The sequence below is a fragment of the Lipotes vexillifer genome, unplaced genomic scaffold (genome assembly GCF_000442215.2).
Source record: "Lipotes vexillifer unplaced genomic scaffold, Lipotes_vexillifer_v1.1 scaffold1238, whole genome shotgun sequence".
NCBI lineage: Eukaryota > Metazoa > Chordata > Mammalia > Artiodactyla > Lipotidae > Lipotes > Lipotes vexillifer.
The window spans coordinates 367,831-377,901 of NW_006775669.1; the positions used below are offsets into that span (position 1 = coordinate 367,831).

Below are 10,071 nucleotides of genomic sequence, written 5' to 3' on the forward strand. Positions count from 1 at the left end.
GGCCGGGGGAGTGTGCAGGGAAGGAACCAGAGAGGCAGGCGGTGATGAGGGGCTGGACTGGAGTAGGTGAGTAGGCTGGTTGTGAGCGAGAAGGAGAGGACGCGGTGTCGTGGGTTGGAGGGGGTGGGAGAATAAAAAGTTGGTGCTCAAGTGTCACGCTGCAGGCCACGGACTCCTACCGCAGAGCGGAGACGGGTGGAGGAAATGCAAGTCACCGGCCGGCTGGGTTTGGGAAACGGTGAAGCTGTTTAGTCTCCCAGGGAGACTATCCATGGGGCTAGTGGGTCTGCTGCTTGGAAGACAAGTCAGAATCAGGAGAGGTCACCCGCGCAGGGACTGAGAAAGACAGCCAGAATTGCTCTTGGAGAATGAAGCAATCAGAAGAAGACAGGAGCACAGGAGGAGCTCCAGAGCGAACAGCCTAGAGAGAACGAGGCCCAAGAAGTCCCGGAGAGGGAGCCTGGAGGGCGAGGGAGGGCCGGCACACCCAGGGCTCTCCCCTAGGTGGTGCAGCCCCTCAGGCCACCCCCCACATTCCGCACTGTCCCCATCTCCCTGCCCCCTCCCCTCCCCTCCCCCCATCCTCTTCCTGACCCGGGTGTGTAACAGTGGTCCGCGTGGTTTCCCAAACTCTCAGCCCGGCCACGAGGACACGTGCAAACTGCACAGAACCCCTCGCACACTTCATAACCAGGAGGACGGCTCACACTGCCGGAGCCAGGAGGAAGCATGCAGGCAGCCTTGCCTGTGAAGAGCCCCTCAAGTTTTGGGGAAGCTGGAAACCACAGATCCCTACACCTCTCCACCAGACACCACTGGGTCCTTCCGGGAGCAGCAGCCTCCAGAACTGGCCTTGACCAGCCGTCACACGGTGGGAACACAGAGGCAAGGGCTGGGGGTAGGAGGCAGCCTGCGGATCCAGACAGAGGGGCGCAGGCTGAGAGACCAGAGACCAGAGCTCTACCTGCGCAGTCCCGGCTTCGCGATGTGCTGAGAAGAGGCCCTGCTCTGGCTGGCAGAGCTGCAATTGATTAACAGCTCACAGCCGGAGGCGGGGCGGGATGGGGAAGAGGGGGAGTAGGCAATCAACAAACAAGAAAAACAGCAACCCACCACCCTACTTACCAGCTGATGAGCTGTTAATTAGGTTTCTATAAACCCCCATAACCAAATTATAAATTGGCTTCCAATAAATAAAAATATAGAAGGCAGTCAGCTCTTCTGCCTCGCTGCTATCTCAGTAAAGTTCTATAAACTGATGAACACCTGTGGCATGAAGATCCAAACGCTGGAGAGGTAAATGCAGAATGGGGCCGCGATGCTCCCCACACGGCCTACCGTGCTGCCACTCCCCACAGCCAGCGACCTGGAAACGCGGAGAGGATTAATACAGCAGCAAGAACAGAGGACAAGAAAGGCACAGGATGCAGAGAGTGAGGGAACAGCTGCCCAGAGCCCCTGTCCACCCTTCCAGCAGAGAATAAATAGTAAAACTTAACTTAGCTTAATATACTTGTAAATAATTTTACTTTAATTTTTTAAGAATTGTTCATGATTTATATTCTCATTCTGTGAAACAGCAGTGTAAACAAGCATGCAGATAATTCAAAACAGTTCAAGACCAAAAAAGAAGGTAAACCAATCATCATCAGCTATGTAGATGAGGCCCTTACATATACTCATTGAGTCTAATATTGCGGATAACATCAGTTGTCTTGTAGAGCAGGAGTTTATTTGGGGTATGGAGTGGGGATTTGGGAAACCAAAAGATTTATATCTATGGAACATCCTATTTCAACTTTTTAAAGTCAAGCAATATCTTAATGTGCTTTTCTTTAAAAGTTATTTAAACCTTATAGGATGTCTAGTAGGAAGCAAAGAATGTGCTTTCAACATGAATAAGTATCTCTTATTAAGCCTAGGAGAAAGGCCCCAGGAGAAACCAAACCTGCCAAACAGCTTGATCTCAGACTTCTAGCCTCCACAACTGTGAGAAAATTCACTTCTGTTGTTTGAGCCCCTCAGTCTGTGGTGCTTTGTTATGGCAGCCCTAACAAACTAACACAACTGACATCAGGACATCAAGAGAAACAACCTGAGAAATTTAGCCTTGAGTTGATGTAAGTCGACTGTATTTGAGACTTAAAATGGTTTTAGGATAATAAGAGTGTTATTTCAAAACAAGTTCTCTAATATCCTTGCTAATGACATATAGACAAAGCCTCAGATTCAGAATTAGCGTCATCATGTAACCCTCCCATAGCTCGGAGCTCCAGTAACTTCTACGGAAAGAAAGCATTTATACTCAAAGGCCAGATGTAATCAAATGACACATAAGTGAAAGATAACAAGAAAACAACAGAAAAATATGTAACTCTTACCTTACAATGGTTGGATACAGCTCTGCTGTATAAAGGTATATAAGGCCAAATGCTGCCCCTATGGAAAATTTTCCAGCCATGGTTGCCACCACACACCAAACATGGTAATCCTGAAAAAATATATATTAGCAAAATAGACCATCATTTTGTCATCAAGTAATATTTTTAAAAGAAAAATAGAAAATCCTTAAAATTATTACTTGAAACTTTCTAATTCTCCAGTATTTTTCAGAACAATAAAGAGTTTTATTTTGTAAACTTGACGCATGGTCTGCAAAAGCTTTCCATCTTTATGAAATTTAGAGGAAAGTTTTATTGTGCCTCCCTGCAGCCTTGGAGATTTCAAATTACCAAATAAGAAAAGCTATTTGGGGAGAGACACTTTGGAATGAGACCCTCCCAGATGGTTTCTGCTGTCGTCCCCAACACGTTCTATTTCCTGCAGTGGTTCTCAGAGACCTCCCACAGTCCATCTTTTCTCTCCTCTTCTGTCTGCCAGCTGGGTGTTGAGACCCAGGTGACCTTGGAGCTCATGTGTGAGGAGTGGCAGCACCCGAGTCCCTGAATGATTCCATGGAGCCAAACACCCCCTTCACCACTCCCGCAGCCACCAACGAGGTACACCCACATCGAAATTTCTATGAGCAAGAAATAAATGTCTATGATCTGAAGTTACTGAGATTTGGTGGTGCCTCTACTAAGGCAACCAGTGTCACCTTGTCACCTTAATTACTATTGTAGATATTTGTTGAATGAATTAATGGGACTTAAAAAATGTTGTATTGTGTTGACATTACCATTTGGAGAGAAGTTTTATTAGAGGGGAAAAATTTGTGGCTAAGGGATAGTACTCTATTTCTAGAAATCCCCATCAGCTACTTTCCTGTCTTCCACATTACCGCTGGGGCTTAACCACCATAGAACCTGAAGGTTCTAGGGTTTCCCTAAATCTTCACCGCTCAAAGACAGCTGCCATCAACTCAACAAATATAACTGCAAGCTACTTAAAAACACAAACAAAAAGGGTGTGAATGAAGCTCCCTCAAATTGGCAGAGACCTCCTTGTCTTAAGCAGTTTTAACTGATGTGTATCAGTTGTATATATCAATCACCTGGAAACGTCAATACATAAAACATTTGATTCACCAAACCTGATCATTAAGTGAAGCGTTACTATAAAAGGAAGTCACTGGTTAGCTTAAGTTAAATTTCAAACAATATGCAAAACTTAAAATGCCTTGATCTAAATGTTGAGATACTATTGCTTAATAATTATTAAATCGATTTAAAACAAAGTATTTTAAAGTATTGTTATAGTGACCATATTTTCCATATTGAGAATGAAAATACAGGTTTTCCATTTTGGGGGGAAAGAGAAGAGCACTTCTGGGTGCAAGAGGTATTCTAGGGGATGGAGTTTGCCAAAATACAGGAATGTGAAAGTCGTTTCAGTAGTTTATGGCACTGTTTCTCACTAAGAAATTGAATTTTAAAAACAAGCTCCTCAGGGGATTTATGCACACTAGACATTGGAAACTACTAATCTACCACAGTGAAAAAAAAAAAAAAAACAAGACTATTTCAACTGGAACAATCCTGAACATAAGACTCATCATATCTTTCAGCTGTCTCCATGGCTCCCTCTCCTTCAGGTTTCTGATCAAACATCACCTTCTCTGAGAGGCACACCATCCTCAGTCACCTTAGATAAAATAAAATAGTTCACATGTGCGTTCCCCCTCCATACACAGTCATTCTCCATCCCTCATCCTATTTTGTTTTTCTTCATTATACTCAGAGAAACTTGACTTACTGCACATCCTCACTACCTAGAAAAGAACCTGGCACATACTAGATGCTGGATAGATCTTTCACGAATGAATAAAAGTTTAAGACGACGATAATTACTGCAATCTACTCTTCTCACTCAGGATGATCATGTTGGCAAAATACAACAGTGGCCATCTCTCGGAAGTGGGATTATAGGCTTTTCCCCCTACCCTCGCCCCACATTTCTTTTTTTCCTTAAATTTTCAACTATCTGTGTAACAGAGAAAGAATCACTCTTAAAGAAAACATTTAAAATACTATGTACAGCATATACTCTATCCATATGTCTTAATTCATCTTCATATTCATAAGCTGAAAATGCTCCCATCACACTGTCATAGTATAACCACTCCCTAAATAAAACGTAAAGTAACTCACCTTGGGGATCACCATAATCACACCATTGGTCACTGCACTTGAGAGAAGGGAGAAAACCAGAATGCTTCTTCTCCCCACATGGTCCATCCCGAAGCACACAAAGATGTAGGCAGGAATTTCCACTGCACCTGTCATGGAGCAAAATGATGCATCTCAATAAGCCACCGTGTCCAACTGAACAAGGGGACCCTGCCTTCTAAAGAGCTTCCCTATGCCACCCAAAAGGAATGGTCAGTCCTCTCTGCTTCCAGGGGCTTCTAAGAACTATCTAACAACTGCCTGAGAGGCAACAAGCCCCACGACTTTTAAACTCACTGGAGTGGGCAGGATGTTTGCTGTGATGTGCACTAATGCTCACATAATCTGCCTAGCACTTATCACCTGACTTCGGAATCTTATACCAGACTAGGTAGGAAGCTCCCCAGGACACGACACAGTGACTGGAGCATGGGCCGGTTGAATGAATAAATATGTAAATTAATAGGCAACATTGATCTTTTTTGACCTTTGGCTTCTTCTGCTTGGCAGAACTATGGGGAAATGTTTGTACTGTAAGTTCGAACATAGCAATTAAAGTAGAAAATTCAGTGCCAGATTTACATCTGTCAGCCAGAATGCATCAGGGAGCAAGCAAGAAGTTCTCTCAGCAAAACCGACCAAACCCAATAATAGCCTTTGAGAAACTGTCACTGTTTACTAGCCTAGGTTGTCCACGTAATTCAAAGGTCTGTTCTTTCGACCCTCCGGAGCTTGCCTAACCCCAGGACACTACCCGCCACTGCCTTTTAGGACTGATGTGCATTTTCCCATTCAACTACAGAATGCTGCAAGCACCTGGACCGGCAGGTCTGGGTCTACATGTCTCCTACAGTTTTGGGAACATATCTCTGCAGGTGGACACATATTTTCTGAGTTAACATTCTTAGCAGTACATCAGAAATTAAACTCAGTTGCAGCTGCTCAGAAAAAAATAACAAAAAAAAATGGCTGGGCAAAGACAAAAAAATAACATTCTGAGCCCCATTGGAGAGACAGCCTCCCTCCTTTTCATTAACATGGAAAATAAACAACTCCAGAGAAAAGGCCTCCCTTTCACAGACCCTGCTGTAGGGTCCATGCCTCCAGGCCCGAACAGTAGGTACATCTATTACTCTACTCTTTCTTTTGTTTGTTCGTTTATCAAACACTTTTCAAGGTCAAATAAATCAATGATTCTCCAAAGAACCTCATGGGAATAGGCCTGGATTATTACCCCCACTTTCCAACTCAGATTAAATGACTTGAGCCCAGTGAGTAAGTAACAGCTCAGGGACTGGTCTTTGGGAGCCAAGGCCCCTTTCCTGCAACCTCCCTCCCTCATGTCTGGTTCCCTCCACGTCTGACTCAGGGCTTCCCTCTCTACAGCACTGTGTGCAAGGCCACCAACCGACTTCCTGGAGTCTAGCAAAGCTGCACAGCAACTGGGAAACGGCTGAAGAGACCTTTTAAAGTATATTCCACCTTGATGTTTCCTGAGTTGTTGTATAAATGCTGCATCTAAATTTTGACTTGACTATGTCTGGGATAGAAATGGTGCAACCAATGAGGCCCAATCTGTTTGGGATTAGGACCATGTGCCTTATCTTCTTTACTTTATAATGTATAACCCCATTCTGCTCCTGTCTCCACATAACCTCAAAGATATGTCTTCAGGCTACTGTAGCGCTTATCACCTGCAAGTAGCACAAAACCTAAGCTGAAAATCCCACCAGCACCAAACCATCTCAGGAGATGAAAACTTGTTCAAAAATTTCACAGCACGGAAGTGTTGACTAGAATCGCCTGTCAGGCAGAGGGCTGCTGGCAAGGGTAATGACGTGAAAAATCAAAGGCAGTGGAGACTATAAAACCATGGTATTTGTCTTGGAAACATTTTTATATTTACGAGATTGCCCGGTTTCTTGAGAATTTACATCTCCATCAAAATTAAGACTATAGCATAAAGATCTAAAACTCCTAAGCTTCCCTATGCCACACCCCTCCCCACTTCATTCTCCTACCATTTGCTGCTCTGTTCTACTAATACTGCATCCTTTCTCCAATTGACACATAGAATGTGTTTGAAGTCAAGATAGGCTCTTTTTACAAACTTGTTGGTCTGCCCAAAAAAAGAGTAAAGTTTTTTTCTTAAAATTACTTATCTCATAATTTCTGCTGAGCTATAATAAACCAAAACAGGTGTCTCATTAGAGCACTTTAATGAGAAGGGATGTTAGCTATGTATAAAAATTTTAAAGCAAACTTTTCTGGGGATAATATCAAATACAAGCAGCCTACACGGAAGTAACCAGCTGGACAAATGCATTTCTGATAATTCTCTCATGTCTGGTATGAATTTGGTTTACCCTAGGAGTCACACCTCAAGCTATCACAGCAGTACCTGAAGCTATTTTAACCTGCTACTGAATTAAAAGAAGCATGACAACATAAATTACAGTTGCATGTATTTAGGTTATTTTACTGACTAAAATTCCTAAATTAAGGACATTTGAAGGTAGAAAGATACCAGAAGATCTCCAAGACATGTTAAATATTAAAAGGGATGCAACTTGCAAAGAACAGTGTGTAGCGAATAATCTCATTTACGTTAAAATATAAAAGGTTTATCTGCACAAATGTATGGAGATGCACAAAAAGAGATCTGAAAGTATAAGCCAAAGGTTACAGAAGTTACCTCTGAAAGATAGTTCTGAGATGGCAATGGGCTTAAAGAAAGGAAGCAAACAAGAAGAGGCAGAAGAGGAAGGAGGGACTCAAGTCTTCTGTTTGCATTTTTTTGAAGAGAATATATACATGTGTAACACTAAAAGAGACCATAATCACGTAGTTGGCAGTATTGTTGCTGGTAGAAAAAAAGACAATAGAAACACTCTCAAAACTTGGTAGAAATTTCACTTCATGGCTACAACTTAAATGGCGTTTAACCACTTACCCATGAGGAAGAGATTTAAATATTCATTGCCTCCCAAATTAACAGAATTCAAGGAGAAGGTGTAGAACCCAAAACACCCCGTGAACCAAATCAGCCAAACAATAAGTGTCCTTGTTCCAATACTCCAGTCATAAAACAGATCTGATAGGGTGTGCTTCTCAACTTGAGAGGGCTTATTACCAGCAGAACCATTGTGATCCAGTGATAAAAGTTCTGACAGTTTACAGGATCTCGTCCTATTCCACTTGGCCATCGTATCAATTACTTTTTGTGCTTCCTCATATTTTCCCTCTGAGAGAAGCCAAAAAGGTGTCTCTGGGAGCATCCAACAGCACAGGACAAAGGGGACAGTCACTGTGGAGAGGACTATCTGATAGATCCACCAGGTCCTGACCAAGTAGCCCGTCAAAGCCACCACCATGGTTCCAAAAGCAAAAAAGGAATGCAAGTGGATGGATGCCCACGTCCGAGACTTCATGCCGACAAATTCTGTCACATAGACAAACACCACCACGAGATAGCCACTTCCAGACTGCAAAACAAAGCAGGGAGGGTGGTCCAGATTTAAGGTCACACACATAACTACTAAGGAGTCCAATCTCTCTGCAAATCACACATAGGCAAGAAAGAAAATGACAAAGCATTGTTTTCTGAAACCCGTATCATATTTATACAATGGCGTTTAATCCGATCCATCCTTCTTTAAATGGGTCCTTTCATCTTCTCACACCCTGTCCACCCCAAATGGCAAAACTTGAGTGGTTATGCATGATATAAATGTTAGACACTGCCTGTTGCTTCATTTAAATATTCCTTTACAGTGTGAATTTATGTCTCAGTTCCTTGCAAATGTGTGCATCAATTTATCTATATAGAGAAGAGCCTTATTATCAAATCCTAAATTTTAAATAGGGACAAACAATTTATGGTAACTAGTGAGAAGAAAAAAAATTTGATTAAAACTTCATTTTGACAGGCAATAGCAGTAACGACAAAAAAACCAGACAAACTGCACTTCAGGGAAATTCAAAATTTCTGTGCATCAAAGGGCACTATCACCAGAGTGAAAAGCCAACTTACGGAATGAGATATATGCAAATCATGTATCTGATAGGAGACTAACATCCAGAATATGTAGAGAACTCCTAAAACTCAACAATGAAACAAACCCTTACAGGGTATTTGCTTCTGTCAGAAACATCCACAAAACATTTGGTCCACACCAAAAGGTCCTTGAAATTTGTTCCTATCCAAAACATCCACGAGCATATTTGGTCTATGCCAAATGGTTTTGGACAGGACCAAATATCAAGTACCTTTTGGCCTGGACCAAATGTTTTATGGATGCTTTGGACAGGACCAAACATCTGCTAACCAAACCAACAATCAAATTCAAAAATGGATTTTTCCAAAGAAAATACAGGAATGGCAAATAGCTCAGAAAAAGATGCTCAGCATTACTCATCATTAGGGAAATGTACATCAAAATCACAGTGAGATGCCACCGCATGGCCATTAGGATGGATAGTATCAAAAAAACAAAAAAACAAACAATAACAGGTGTTGGTGAGTATGTGGAGAAATCAGAACCCATATGCACTATTGGCAGGAATGTAAAATGGTACAGCTGCTATGGAAAACAGTATGGGAATTCCTCAAAAAATTAAGAATATTATTACCATATGATCCAACAATCCTATTTGGGGAATATACCCAAAAGAACTGAAAGTGAGATCTCAGAGAAATATTTTTATACCCATGCTCATAACAGCATTATTCACAGAAGCTAAAATGTGGAAGCAAGCCAAGCATCCATCAACAGATGAATGGATAAGCAAAATGTGGTCTATACATACAATGGAGTATTACTTAGCTTTAAAAAAGGAATATTCTGACATATGCTCCAACATGAATGAACTCTGAGGACATTATACCAAGTGAAATAAGCTAACTCCAAAAAGACAAATACTATGTGATTCCATTTTTATGAGGTACCTAGAGCAGTCAAATTCATAAGACAGAAAGCAGGATGGTGGTTGCTAGGGGTCAGGGGGGAAGAGGGAATGGGGAGTTATTGTTTAATGAATATAGAGTTTCAGATTTGCAAGATGAAAAGAGTTCTGGAGATGGATAGTGGTGATGCTTGCACAACAATATAAATGTACTTAATGTGTACTGAACTACATGCACTTAAAAATAGTTAAGATGGTAAATATTGTTATGTGTATTTTACCACAATAAAAAAAAACGGGGGAAAAAACTTTATTTTGAAAATAGGCCTATCTCTTTTTTTCAATAAATAAATTTATTTATTTATGGCTGCATTGAGTCCTCGTTGCTGCACGTGGGCTTTCTCTAGTTGCATCGAGCGGTGGCGGTGGGGGGGGCTCCTCTCTGTTGTGGTGCACTGGCTTCTCACTGTGGTGGCTTCTCTTGTTGCAGAGCACTGGCTCTAGGCACATGGGCTTCAGTAGTTGTGGCTCGCGGGCTCTAGAGCGCAGGCTCAGTAGT

At 42.1% G+C, this 10,071-nt stretch overlaps 1 protein-coding gene across 1 annotated transcript in view; it reads right to left on the reverse strand.

The window, feature by feature from the left end:
• Window positions 1-8,100, reverse strand: part of SLC22A16 (solute carrier family 22 member 16) — a 14,374-nt gene extending 6,274 nt beyond the window's left edge. The window contains exons 1-4 of the mRNA XM_007450102.1: window positions 7,561-8,100; window positions 4,590-4,717; window positions 2,382-2,491; window positions 1,267-1,366 (exon numbers count right to left, since the gene is read on the reverse strand). Coding sequence (XP_007450164.1) covers window positions 1,267-1,366; window positions 2,382-2,491; window positions 4,590-4,717; window positions 7,561-8,038 — 816 coding nt within the window. The 5' untranslated portion in view covers window positions 8,039-8,100. The remainder of the gene's footprint in view (window positions 1-1,266; window positions 1,367-2,381; window positions 2,492-4,589; window positions 4,718-7,560) is intronic.
• Window positions 8,101-10,071: the final 1,971 nt, after the last annotated feature.